This window comes from Poecilia mexicana, unplaced genomic scaffold (genome assembly GCF_051168715.1).
Source record: "Poecilia mexicana isolate PSO_F unplaced genomic scaffold, ASM5116871v1 scaffold_6, whole genome shotgun sequence".
Taxonomy (NCBI): domain Eukaryota; kingdom Metazoa; phylum Chordata; class Actinopteri; order Cyprinodontiformes; family Poeciliidae; genus Poecilia; species Poecilia mexicana.
In genome coordinates, this window is record NW_028263375.1 from 30,637,655 (window position 1) to 30,651,885 (window position 14,231).

The 14,231-nt window shown below is 38.2% G+C and overlaps 1 protein-coding gene across 2 annotated transcripts in view; it reads right to left on the reverse strand.

The window, feature by feature from the left end:
- Nucleotides 1-14,231, reverse strand: part of cep290 (centrosomal protein 290) — a 60,285-nt gene that overhangs the window by 13,887 nt on the left and 32,167 nt on the right. For both annotated transcript variants that reach the window (XM_088006579.1, XM_088006578.1), the window contains exons 28-39: nucleotides 13,985-14,096; nucleotides 12,848-13,303; nucleotides 12,585-12,749; nucleotides 11,732-11,839; nucleotides 11,450-11,584; nucleotides 9,816-10,085; nucleotides 9,587-9,694; nucleotides 8,737-8,936; nucleotides 6,989-7,202; nucleotides 5,356-5,493; nucleotides 4,277-4,498; nucleotides 521-643 (exon numbers count right to left, since the gene is read on the reverse strand). In XM_088006579.1, the coding sequence (XP_087862705.1) occupies nucleotides 521-643; nucleotides 4,277-4,498; nucleotides 5,356-5,493; nucleotides 6,989-7,202; nucleotides 8,737-8,936; nucleotides 9,587-9,694; nucleotides 9,816-10,085; nucleotides 11,450-11,584; nucleotides 11,732-11,839; nucleotides 12,585-12,749; nucleotides 12,848-13,303; nucleotides 13,985-14,096 (2,251 nt within the window). The remainder of the gene's footprint in view (nucleotides 1-520; nucleotides 644-4,276; nucleotides 4,499-5,355; nucleotides 5,494-6,988; nucleotides 7,203-8,736; nucleotides 8,937-9,586; nucleotides 9,695-9,815; nucleotides 10,086-11,449; nucleotides 11,585-11,731; nucleotides 11,840-12,584; nucleotides 12,750-12,847; nucleotides 13,304-13,984; nucleotides 14,097-14,231) is intronic.

Genomic DNA, 14,231 nt, shown 5'->3' on the forward strand with positions numbered 1-14,231 from the left:
TAAATTCTATTAAAAATGTTGAGGAAATAAAGAAAGTCAGTAGGGTGCAGAAGTTAAACCAGAGTGTAACAAGTGCAGCACACTGCATGTGCCTGTGGCTTCGCTCCCATCAATCACGTCCCAGAGGAATTACACTTGACTCAATCTGCGGTTACAACAAGTGACAAGATGGAGCTGGGAGACGTCACACAAAAGCTAAAAACGGGAGGAGTTACACTGCTTACTTCAATGGTAAGAAGTTTGTTGATAGTGGTTTCGAAACAAAAGCAGTAAAATCTTCATTAAAATAATATGTCAGGTTTACTTTGGGCTCAGGCTTATAATTAGAGTTAACTAGTCAGGTTGGAATAGACTTTTCTAGGTACAATCTAAATAAACTTTTCACTTTAATACATAAAACCCCGGACAGAGGAGAAGGATTGCCAGAAGAGTTGATGAATAATAAAACAAAACTTACTAAAAATGATAGAATGAGATTTTTGCCCAACAGCAACAATATATGGTGGACACTGTTTCACACCTTTCCATGATCATCTTTGATGTTTTTTACGTCGTTCCTTTTCTCCAAGTCCGACTCCAGCCTCCTGATCTTCTTCTGCAGATTCTCTACGATGGCTCCTTTCTCATCTGCCTCTGTCTGATTCTGAGCAACAGGAAAAAAAAAGAATCATCGCTTTTTATGTTTAATGTTATTTATACACACAGACAAAAGTTTACTTCCTGCTTCATAATTATTCAAGGTAATTGTTTATACAACAAAAAACTTTAAGGATGTTAAAAAAAAAAAAACAAGAACTGGCTGCTCAAGTTTGACTTTATCACAATTTTTCTCTTATCCGAATGTGGTCAAAATTATAGATGTTGGATCTAAAATATGCACACATTCAGCTATTGTATTAAAAACATACTATCACAAATACACTTCTTATAATAAAACAAACAAAAGACCAATCTGGATTAATGAATAGGCTACGTCAAGACACCATATATATGATGTAGCACAGTTTTAACACTGAACAGCAAATTTAATTGTATTTTTAAAAACGTTTAAAAATACAATTAAATTGTATTTTTGCTGCTCTTCTGGAACCACCAGAAAAAAAAAATTGTAAAAAAAAAAAAAAAAGTAACAATCAAACCGTGAATCTTATGACCATACAGACCTTAACCCGATTGGATTTTTCAAACTGTACTTAAAATTCAGATTTAGTCAGAAAACAAACCTTAAATAATCCAAATGGCTCAAACAAAGAGGTCAAATATTCAGCCAGAAAAACCATCAAAAGTTTGTTGACGGTCATGAATACCAAGTCGTGGAGGTTCAACTTGTTAAAAGACAAAAAAAAATTAAAAACAAAAAATAATTGCACTGTATGTGTAGTTTTGACTATGGATTAGAAAAAAACCCACATAAGAATTGGATTGGCTTATATAAATTTCACTATGAAAAAGGAACAAGACTTTTACTCTCTTTCTGGGCATATGCAAACTTCTGACCCCCAACTGTACAGTCTTGAGAAACAAGTAAGCAAGCTCCCAGATAATGAAATCAACTCAGATACTGGCTGCCGTTTATCTTAAACCTCAGAAGAAATGTCATCATTCTTTCTCGACACATTCCTCCATATCTTTTTTTCCTGCTGACTGTGAGACGAGCCTAACGGGCGTGGCATGACTCCCATATGAACCTTCTATCCTATTTCAACATCTGAATGCTGAACAGGAGTCAGAGGACTTTAATCAGTTTCCCTCATGATGCTATGACGTTGATGTTGGCTGTCGGTGGCCGCTGTCCAACATATCACGCTGAATGAAATCTAGGACGTAACAAGCAAGAGTTCTAACTAGGAGCCAGAGACCAACACAGAGTACTTTTCCTCTTGCAGATTTATTCTGTTTTTGCCACACTGAAACATTAAAATGATAATGCTTTCTAAACTTTATCAGTATTTGTGACAAGAACTGCATTAAATGTTTGTAATAGCTAGCAATGGGTTATTTTGATCACTGCGAAGGAATTTTGGCCCATTTTTTGTGTGTAATTGATTTAATTCACCCATGCTGAAGCATGAACAGCCTATTTTCCATTGCATCTCAAATAAATTTAATTCTAATGTTCAACTAGGCCACGTAAAGACATTCATTTATCAAAAGACATTCACTTAATCAAAAAGCGGTTAAACTGAAGGTGCATTCACACCAGTCCATTTTAGCTGGAATCTAGTTACTTTGTCTAGAGAGTCTGGGTCATTTGCAAAGGTGTGAATTCACAATGAACTCTGATCCGGATCAAAAATGCAAACTCTAGTTCGCCTAAAAATCTCAGTTCAATTAAAGTGAACTCTGGTGCAGTTTGAATGTATACATGGAAACAAGCAGACTGGAGACCGCTCCCAAAAACAGGAAGCAAACTACAGTGCAGGGGTAAATACAAACCAAACAACTGTGCAAGTCTAGCACTAGAGGAAGAAATGTCTTGTGGTTTTCTACCAAACCAAAGACAATAAAGAAATCCTACTCCAGTTTTGTTTACAATGTGTGAAAAGGGAGGTCGTACTCATCTCTTCAGAGTTTTTCAGGTCGTTTCCTTCAGTGGTTCCAATCGAACCTTAAAGTCAAGAATGACTATCATGTTATGCTAACAGCTCAGTTTACAGGCAGCAGAGACAACATTCCACAGTAATAGACTCTGGAGGACACAATCAGTTGTTAGCAAGTACTGCTAATCCACCTCTTTTGCTTTTGTACTCCTCTTTAAATCTCTGTCTGGCCATACGGTTAGGAAGCCGGGCAGAGAGACGTTGGAGTAGGGGATATGAACCTTACCCATTCTGACAGATGGAGGAGATGGAAGGGAGCATTCTTTTTCTCTTTCTGCTCTTTGGTCCTGTTCTGCTCTTTCTTTTCAACTCCTCTGGGGTTCAAGGTCATGGTTCAGGTACGACATGAGCTTTTGAGATGCTGATCAAGCCACTCCCAGTTGTAAAAACCATTAACTTGTTGCTACGGTTATGCATCATCACAACTGCCCAAAAGTAAACAGCAGCAGGAAAAAAACGTTCTATCTACACAGTGTCAAACACCAGAGGGAATAATTATCCAAACATGCAATATCTCAACAAAACAAAACAAAAAAGAAAAACAACTATGAACAAAAGTCTACAAGAACAAATCCGAATCAGCAAATATAAGACGAGCCCTTTATGTTACCTTTAGTCACACGTGGTTTTTGGCCTGGCACTCTCCCATGGATGACATTTTCTTATTGGTTAATCGTGAACACTGACCCTAACTGAAGCAAGTGAGGCCTGAAGTACTTTAGATGTTACTCTGGGATGTTGAAATGCGATCTGAGTATTTCTAGAAGTTCTCCCAGTCCTCGGAACATCGCTATTACTGTGTATAATGGCTCTCGTTGGAGTCCTAAAGCCTTAGCAACGGCTTTGTAAACCGTTCCAAAGTGACAGATGTTAATGACATTATTTCTCATCCAACTTTTGATTTTCTTTAGATCAGGGGATGATGATGCGTTACATTTTGAAATCTGTTTAGCCTACTTCATGTTGCTTTTGTCCCTTAATAAATACATTTCTAGGGGTTCACCGATCCACTTTTTTCACTTCTGATACAACATTTATATTTAGTATTGGCTGATACCGATCTGATACAAAAAATCGGTGATGAATTGACTTGAAACGTTTCTCTTTTTGAATTACAAATGTGTTTGGTAACTCTGCATTAGTATAGTACACTTAAATCTACCTACCAACAGCTTCACAAGCTTGGTCAAACATGAAAGAACAACTCATTTGCTCAGTCAGTGCAATTAGGAGTAGAACAGCCAATGTAAAATATATATTACAGAACCTGAAACTAACAAAAACAATAGACTGACTACCTTAGTCAAAAAGGTAAAAAATAAACTACAACAAACCTTCTTTCAAATGGTTTATAAAGTGCAATTAGGAAATTTAAATCCAATGTAAAATAAACAATAAAGCATGACAATGCTGAGAGTACAAAGCATAGAATTAGACTGAATAGATTTGCTCTTATAGATCTATTGCCACCGATACGCAATCTAGAATTTTTTTTTTTATATCAGGATTGATGAATACTGGATTGATGCATCTCTACAAAAACAGTTTCTCTTGATTTTTTAATTTATTCAGGCTATCTCTGATGTCAAAATTACGTTGTTGATCCAAAGCATAAATAAATTAAAAAACAGAAGATTCAGTGTGACTCAACGTGATTCAGCTGTATAGCTTTGTACCTGCATGGTGCTGGTGAGCCTCTTTATTTGCTGCTTGAGCTCCACCACTTCTTGCTCTCGCTCTGCTTTCTCGGCCTGCAGTCGTCTCTGAGTTCTTTGATATTTCTGGAAGTCTTGGTTTAGTCCTTCAACCTCCTCTTTCAGAACGTTCTCTCTGCTCCTGGCTGCTTTGGCCGACTCCTTTGCAGCTTGAAGTTCTTCGTTCAGTTCCTGTACCTGTGCCTACAAAACAAATTAAAATAAAATAAAAAAATTACATAAGATCTTAATTCTTGAGCTAAAAATTGTCCTTTTGAATCCGGTTTTTATCGTATTTTCATTTGTAAAATAGAAATATCTGGATGAATATTTGGAAAAATTAAATGTTGTTGTAACTCATATTAATTAAAATTCTTCAGAGTTATTGCAATTCTCTATGCAATAATAAAATAAAAAAAATAAATTAAAAATAATAAATTAAATAATAAATTAAAATTCCATCCATCCATCCATCCATCCACCCATCCATCCATCCATCCATCCATCCATCCATCCATCCATCCATCTTCTGTACACCCTTGACCCTTAGTGGGGTCAGGAGGGTTGCTGGTGCCTATCTCCAGCTAACATTCCGGGCGAGAGGCGGGGTACAGCCTGGACAGGTCGACAGTCTGTCACAGGGATTAAAGTTTTATTTAAAAATTTTATTTTAAATAAAAATTTTAAATGAAAATTTGCATTTAATAAAATAAATAACCATCTCAACCTAAGCACTTGCTTTTAAACGGAGGTTACCATCTGTCGTGTTCACAGAGGTCACCTTACTGGTCAGAGATCAAACATGCTCTGATTGATGCAGATGGTCCTTTAAATCCAGGAACATCGCAAACGTAATTTCTATAGAAACCAGAAGCCTCTACTGCAGCCTGTCAGCAGGTATGATTTAATTACAGCTGCTTTGTAGAGGTCCTGCTTTCTAATCATTATGCCAATTTGTAAGACTTAAAACATCCAACAAAGCTTCATTTGAGCTGATTACATCAACAGGAAAGAAACCATGACATACGAGTAAAAGAAAACAAAACCCACTTTGATCTTACCTTCAGGTCTTTGGTGTGTTTGTCCACCAGCATCTGAACGTTGAGACTCTGCTCTTTCTGGGCAGCGTTGGCTATGACTTGCTGCTCTGCAGCTGACATCATCTCCGCCCGCAGCTCCAACAGAGCCTTACTGAGAGCCTGACAGGAGATGAAACAAACAGACCCTGGTGTTCAGTAATGCAATAAACGTGGCCTGATCCTTGGCGGTGCCCAGAAAATCACGTTTGATTCATACAAAGGCATACAGAGTCATCTTCTTCAGTCAACACAAAAGTAAAACACAATCATTTTAGCTGCAATATGCCAAGAATTTTTGTACTGGCCTTGTCTGGCCACATTGGTTTCACACAGCTGGAACCTCTAGCAGCAACAGAATCTCTGCTTTTTGTTCGCTGGATTGATTTACTTTGAAGCCGAAACAAAACACAGGACATGCCTCGAAAATATTCGATTAGGGTGCATCCGGAAAGCGTTCATGTCATTTCACTTTTTCCACATTTTGTTGTGTTGCGGCCTTACTCCGAAATTGTACTGAATTAAAACTCTTCCCACAAAAATTCTCCACATGAATACCCCTTTATTATGGCAATGTGGAAGAACTTTTTGGAGCGTTTTGTAAATTTATTAAAATCAGAAAACCAAGAAATCACATTTCCTTAAGTTTTCAAAGCTTTTGTTGATCCACTGATAATCCTCAAGATGCTCCTGCAACTTAAACATAATCTACCTGTGATAAATCCTGTTTCCTGGACTTGATTTGGAAAGGCGCACAACTGTCTTTACAAATAAGGCCACTCGGTTGACAGAGCAGGTCAGAGGTCAAACACTAAATATGAAATCAAAGGAACTGTCTGTAAATGTTTGATTGTCTTGAGGAACAAAGATCCAGAAGCATTAGAGAAGAATAGACCAAAATAGGTGGATGTGAATACTGGTGTAAATGTGATTTCTTATTTGTCTTTTAATAAATTTGCGAAACGCTCAAAATTTTTGTTTTCCAGATTCTCAAAATGGAGTATTTGTGTGTAAAATTTTAAGGAAAGAGATTAAAGCGGCAGTATTATGTGAAATCAACTTTTTTCAGCTTTACATCACGCTAATATATTAATCTCTCATCAAAATCATATCTGCAGTGTTGTCTTGATTCTTTCATGCCCCTTTGAGGAATCCTTAAATCTCCCATGGCAACCACTGAGCTGCAAAAAACGACTGGGTGGGACTAGCCCCGCCTACGAGGCGCAGCTCCTCCTCAGAGATGCAGTTTCTGAGCTTCTGCCTCACAGAGTAGCCCTTCCCTGCCACTCTACACTCAGCTCCTTCAGATTAGCTGGCAGCAATTAGCAAACATCTGGTTGAACTGCGTATCTTCTGAGCTGCACTTTTATAGCACAGAGTGTTATGAAATGGCATTACGTGCCTGGAAAACACATAATACTGCCCCTGTCATTTAACACAATTCAGAATAAGGCTGGAAAACAAAATATGAAATAAACAAAGTGCTGTGAAAACTTTCCAGAGTCACTGTACAATGCTCTAGCTATCAATTTCTACATATCAAGAAGAAGACCACATTGGCAATTAGTCAAATAATTACTGTAAAGTAAAAAAAAAAAAAGAAAAACTGGTAAAAGACCTTGAGCTGTTTCTCCTTCTGAGTGAGTTGTGCTTTGAGGCGTTCCACCAGGTTTTTCATGGTGTTGCTCGGGGAGCGAACGTTGGCCTCCTTCTGAGCTTCCAGCTCGGAGCGCAGGAAGCTCATCTCCTTCTCCATCTGAGCCAGTTGACTCCTACTGTCCTCCACCTCACCGACCAGAGCCTTCACCTGGGCAACGTAGTTCTCCTCCAGCCTGGAACAAATCCCCTCTTTGTTAGCATCTTAACTAGAAGTAAATCCCTGGTCCACATTCTATTACATTAACTTTACAATTGATACAAAGTTAGAGAGTAAATGTCTGAGCATGATCTGTGTGAGTGTAGAAATATGTTGTTTACTCTGGGTTGCAAGAAGAATTATGTTCTTTCTGGTCAGGAAATAAATGAACTCAGATGTTTTTATAGATTCGCTGTAGACGCTGGGTGTAAATATGAACTTGAAAAGAGGAGAAATACAATTATTGAGAAAAACTTTGGCATGATCTTACATGTGACCTCTTCTGTTTTTTGCATTGATACACTTTATTTTTTAAATTTATTTATTTATTTTATTATTTTTCTTGTTGGAACCTTGTAACAAAATTTCTCTCCATATGTACATTTTAAATGCAACAAGCAGCTCAGGAGCCAGATGTGGCTATTTGGCCCTTTCAATGTGGCTCCTACTAAATCTAAAAGGAAATGGAAATGTTTTAAATTATAAAGCTAGTAATTATGTGCATGTAATTAAATGTTTTCTAACTTCAAACTATCTGCTTTATATTTTTAAGTGGGCTACCAAACTTTCATTTCCCAGCTCTGTCAGTTGACCTCATCTTACAATGTTTATAGTTTTTACTTCCTTTGACTCATTTTGTTCCAAATATTTGAGGAAAAAATAATACATTCCTCTTTAATTTCTTTAGATGAGAAAAATAAAAACACAATTTTCTGTAGTATGTACTTATAAAATCTATTTTTTATCGTCTAATATTTTCCTTAGCCCACAAGACAGGTTTTCTACAGGATTTAAATCTGAACAAAGATGGCTGATTATATATCTGATTAATTAGTTGTGTTGTTCTGCGATTTATTTCAAATGCATTACTAGAATTTTGTAATACGTGCTTCAGCGCTCGCTCTCCAGTGCCTGACATAACTGTGTCCCGGTGCACTACTGAACTTTAGATAACCCTCTTTAATCTGATTTTCTCCTGACCTCTTAAGACCTAGTCTTTTAATTTACCCTAAGTAAGTGGTCTAAATAATCTTTTTTCCCCTCAAAGTCTTACAGTAGTTGGTTCCATCTGCTTAAAAACAAAAGGGTGAGAAGCTTAAATTGAGTGAAAAAACCAAATCTAATTTTCCACTCCACATCTGAGAAACCACAAGACGGCTGGATCAACGTTCTCCGGATCAAAGCAGAGATGCTTCCCTGTCATGCACAGAACCAGGGCAAAAGATCGCCTTTGACCTTCTGTGGAAAATGGTTAACATTACTTAACTTTGCTTACTTTACCTAACTTTAACAAAAGCTAAAGCAAAGGAGTTGGATTAACAGTGATGAATATATGTGTGTGTGTGTGTATATATATATATATATATATATATATATATATATATATTATATGTATTTTTGTGTCAACATGTTGAGCCAATTCACTGAAAAACATCTATGATCTATGTTTTCTATGTAAAAGTGTAACACATGACAGCTCACTGTAAAAATGGTTAGTGGTGGCTGATTACTTTGCCGTCTCCTCAGCGTGTTTCTTAGCCTGCGTCTCCATGGCGATCCGGTGTTGCTCCAGCTCGGCTGCGGTCAGCTTCAGCTTCTCTGTGACAGAGCTGAGTGAAGCATCCTGCTCAGCCACCGTCTGCTCCAACTCAGCCAGGCGTTCCAGGTGTTTAGGTGTCAGCACTCTGATAGCGGGCTTCTTCATCAACTCCTGAACACAAAGAGGGTCATTTTAAACCCAACAGTTGTTGCTTCCTTAAATAACACACGCTTAAACTGTTTAACAAGTGCTTAGAGACTGAATAAATACTTATTTTTAATGTCAAGTGACTTTTTATAGCACAAATAAGTAACTATATTACCTTTGGTTGTTATAAAAATGCTATAAAATGGTGCCTTACAGTAAATTCTTAATAATTAGGAGTGCTCAAAATAGTAAGTGGTGTGATTTGAGTTTTGGGGTATCTCAGGGAACACTGCTTAGACCATTTATATTTTTTTATACTTTTTCTTGACCATCTTATTAAATTCACTTCTCAGTATTTGTGACTTTGTAATTTAAAACCTTGAAATTAGGCCTGTGTCTCTTTAAGAAACTCTTGTTCTTTCTGAAACTCCACCATCTGGAAGTCATCACAACAACGCTCCTGTATTAACCCCATGTTAGCATTTTTACCAGCGTTTCGCTGAAAAAATAATCAAGGCAACACTCCAGGTGTGTTCTTGATGAGGGACTAACATTATTACATGATGCAAAGCTCATAAAAGTCAACGTTACCTAACACTGCCCTACTAAGACGTTGTTGGCAGTTGGATTTTAACTCAGGAAGCAGTCTTTTTAAATGGAGAGTCTGAACGTACCATTGCTGTCTGTTTGAACTGATCCAGAGAGGTGTCTGTGTGCAAGTCCAGCTTCTGATGTAATATTCTCAACTCTTCCTGATGTCTTTTTATCATCTCCTCTTGATCCTAGAGCCAACAGTGTGTGAGGCAAGGAATGAAAAACAGTGGAGTGTTCATAGATCTTCTTTTGTCTTTCTTTTTACAAAAGTAAATCCTTTCTACTCATCATTCAACATCATAGCTTCACCTGTCTGGCCTGAGCCAGCTGGTTTTGGTATTTCTTCAGCACATCTTCTTTCTTGTCGAGTCGACTTTGGAGATCTTTGATGGTCTGGTGAGCCAGCTTCAGGGCAGCCTGGCTGCTTGGCTGGTCCTCTTCGTTCTTTCTGAGGTCGGCAAGCAGACGCTCGCGGTCGGCGGCCGCCGGGAGCCGGAGACGCAGCTCGTTGATCACCTTGTCCCTCGACACGACGTTCTGCTCTGCTTTCAACAAAGCCACTTCGCTCTCTTTCAGTTTCTGTTTATTGACAAAGTTTTAAAGTAGGGATTCAAACATGAACAATTCGATCGTCTGAAACGGTCAATTAACCCTTAAGAGAAGATTTGAATGTAGCTCTGATTTTCTTTTAAAAGTTACCCATTGCATCAGTTGTTTACATTATCTTTATTTGGATAAGCTACACAAAAACTGACACAAACATTGGCAGATCTATTCAGTCTAATTCTGTGGTTTGTGTTCTGAGTGACGTCATGCTTTATTTATTTCACATTATATTTAGAATTACTAGTTACACTTTCTGAACCATTTGGAAGGTTTGTTGTGATTTATTTTCACATGTTATACCAAGATAGTCAACCTATAGTTTTTGTCAGTTTCAGATTCTTCATTATTTATTTTACATTGGCTATGTGAAGGCCAAGGCGTGTTTAAGTGAGTAGAATTATATATATATATAAAAAAGAAAAAGTAAATTAGTACATTTACGTCTGTGTTAAAAAAAAGAAAAGAAACGGTTTAAGTCAATTCAGCTCTATTTTTTTGTATCGGATTGGTATCGGCTGATGCTAAACTACAAGAACAAAAAAACTAATTGATATTAAAAATCTCATTTAGAAGACTTTCCTGGGCTACATAGTAGAAAAAAATCAGTGCAGCTATGTAAATAAACCTGACTTGAAATTGTTAAAATACTTAAAAAATATAAATATGATCTTATATTTTTATTTTAGGCCAACAAAGTTTTACCCATTCAAGGTGGAGAAATGACCAGCAGAGTTTAGGCAGCGAACAATTTTGTTGTTCATTTCTGAAGCATTTTCCTTAAAAAAAACAAAAAACAAAAAAAAACTAAAAATAATAAATGATGCATTATGGTATTCATTCATTATGGTATTCATTTTTTTTAAGTTTAAAGGATCTCTTAGGGGTTAAGTGTCCTGATTATGTAAATGGAGAACCAAAGACGATATAAAAATAAAAGCAGAAATATATATTTGTTGTTTTTCCTTTTACATACATTTTTGTTAAAAAGTTTTTTTTTCCTCATACATTTGCTGTTTTTACATTTCCTTGTCTCTTCTTTTTACCTTGTGCATTTTGCCTCGTTATGCAGATGAGGAGGGGCGGAGTCTTAAAACAGATTGGTTGGTTAGAATTACACTCTACTGACCTCAACAAAGATGGAGACCAGTTTATCAGTGAGCTAAAGTTTAGCAACTTTATTAGAAAATAGTGCTATTACTACGGACTTTATTACTTTTCGTGTGGATGCTCAGACAGAACATGTGTTTCATTTAACGGCTCTCATGTATTTCTTCTTTTATTTCTAGTTATATCAGTTTTGGTCCTCCGTATGCATGAGCTGTGACCGAATCAGTTACCTTGTCCAAACTTTTGCATGTTCCCTGAAGCTCCAAGATGGTGCGAACCTGCTCTTTGATTTTACCCAGAGCAAACTCTAACTGATGAGCCAGAGGCAGCGCTGGGTCTGGGAGCGGCCCTTCCCCTTCCTTAACCTAACAACAAAAACAAAACAAACAAAAAAAAACAATGAGAGGACACATCAATTAAAGTTTAACGTCCAACTGGTTTCTTACAAAATAAGTTTGGCTTTTAACAGAATGGAAACATTTTATCAATAAACCTTCCAAGTCTTGCTTTACCTTCTCGGCGTTGTTGAGAATCTCGGTGTGCTGCTTCTCATAGCGGTCCAGCTGGCGCTCCAGCTCCACCTCCCGCTGGTCCCACGCCAGCTGACGCTCTTCCTGAAGCTTAGTAGAATGAAAATGTCAGACAGCTGTGTTCGCCAATGAGTAATGGTTATTTTGTTTTATGTACAATCAGGCCTGGGAGATACATCAGTTTAATCATTCAATTTATTTAATTTATGGAAAATATGCTTTTTAGGGGGTTTCTGTAGTTCAGTGTGATGTCAGCACGTCCAGGGCAGCCATCTTGTTTGATAAGCATGTTTTACAACTTCTATTTCATATTCGGAAAAATATAAGTGTCGGGCTAAGATGTTTTTTTCTTTTTTAATAACGAGAATGAAGTCATAATATTACAAGATCACAGTTGTTATATTAGGAGAATGATGTAGAGATTTTCTTAGAACCCCCACACAAACAATAACAAGAAATCAATTATCCAAACTTTTTCTCGTTTCTTGTGATTTTAAGACGTTCTTCTGGTCAAATTGGGTCTTTATTCTGCAGATATTATTACCGTATTCTTTTAATTAAACAAAAATTCTCGTGGCCTGACCCTGATACTCCGTAATAAAACTCACAAGAGGATTAAAAAAAAAAAAGACATTTGTAATTTCTCTTTTAGAAAAGAAAGTAAGAAAAGAAAATTGAATAAAACCAGAAATTGCCTCTGGTGTGGGAAAAAAAAAAGTCAGAGATTTAATTTTAATGCCATATTATCCAGCCCTCTGTGTGATATTTATAAAACATAGTTTTCTTTTAACAGAGTTTGATAAGAGTTGTAAACTCGTAGAAGGTTTGTCCTCACAGAGTTGAGCTGGACGATGTCCTCCTCCAGCGTGCGGACCGTGCGGTCCTGCTCCTCCACCAGCTTCTTAAGGTAGCTGATCTCCTCCTTCTGGACCACCAGCTCCCTCCCTTTCCTCAGCTCCTGGAGGCGGGCCTCCTCCATCCTCTTGTGCCACTCCATTACCTGTTTCAGGTAAAAGCAGAATTTAATCGAGCAAGTACAACCCAATGAACGCGGCATATGTTTTTGTTTTATTTGGTTTTCTTCCCCCGCTCACTGACCTTGTGGGCACCCTTCACGTCCTTCAGGGTAGAGATGAGCTCCTCCAGGCCTCGCAGTCTCACCTCCAGCTCCTGGGCTCTTCCATCTGCCCTCTGCCTCTCCACCTCAGCTGCCCTCCTCTCCTCCTGGGCTTTGGCTCGGTCCTCCTGGAGCTTCAGCATGGCCAGGGAGAACTTCTCCTGCTGCCAGAGGGGCAGCGCCCCGGCGAACTGCCTGCGCAGAGCTTGGACGGTCTTGCGGAGGTGCGTGGCGCGGTGGCGGCCCTCCTGGCGGGCGAGGAAGAGCGCTCGCTCGCTGGCGTCCAGCCGCTGCTCGGCGCGCAGCATGTTGGCCTCCAGCCGCTGGATGTGAGAGGCAGCGGCCTCCAGCTTCCCCAGAGCTGTCGACTCACTGAGCTGCAGCGCCACCATGTGTTGGTGGAGCTTTGCTATCAGAGCCTTCTCATCCGACTGTGACTGAGGAAAATTGAGAATGGTTAGTTAGTATTATGATTTTCCCAGCTACATAGCATTTTATAGCACAGTAAAACAATAAAAATGCTGCATATGACATATATACAGTATTTTACAACGTTAAAATGCTGTATATATATCAAATATCGCTTAAAGAAAATTAACTTTGTAATTTGAAATTGGGCCCCTGTCTCTTTAAGAAACTCCTGTCCCTTCTGAAACTCCACCTTCAGGAAGTCATCTCAACATGGCTCCTCTATAACCCTTCAACAACATTTTTACCAGTATTACACTGAGAAGTAGCTCCTATAATGAGCTCATCAGATGTTCAGTTCCACCAGGTGTTTGCTAATTGCTGCTGGCTAGTCTGAAGGAGCTTTGAAGAGTCAATGTGGTGGAGGGCTCCTCTGTGAGGTGGAAGCCCGGAAACAAATACGGTACTTATCATTGTCCATTATGGGGGATATTTCTTCTAATTTATTTAATTTGTTTTAAGATCCACTGGCCGATTACCTCATTAGCAATTAACTGTGGAGCAAGTTAACTGTGGAGCCTTTTTAAAGACTCTACAATTGTGTGTTTGAGTATAATCAAAAATGTTTTCCAATTACATAAATAACAGTCATATTTTTGAAATTCCTGTCGACTTTTAACATTTTTTGATACAAAAGCAATTCCTATCACCTGGTAATCCAGTATTTGTCTCCTTAAAGCCTCAACTTCGTTGTCTTTGGATTTGTGTCGGGCCTGCAGAGCAGAGACCTGGGACAAAGCCACGTCTGACACTTCTTGCAGCCTGCAGAAGAAAGATACACACGCACCACTTGGTACTTCTCTCATCTATCTTCACTCATAAAAAAAAGCGAAGATAGACGAATGGATTTACTACCAGCATAATGAGAAAGGGCAAAAAGTGAGAACTAAACCTGAA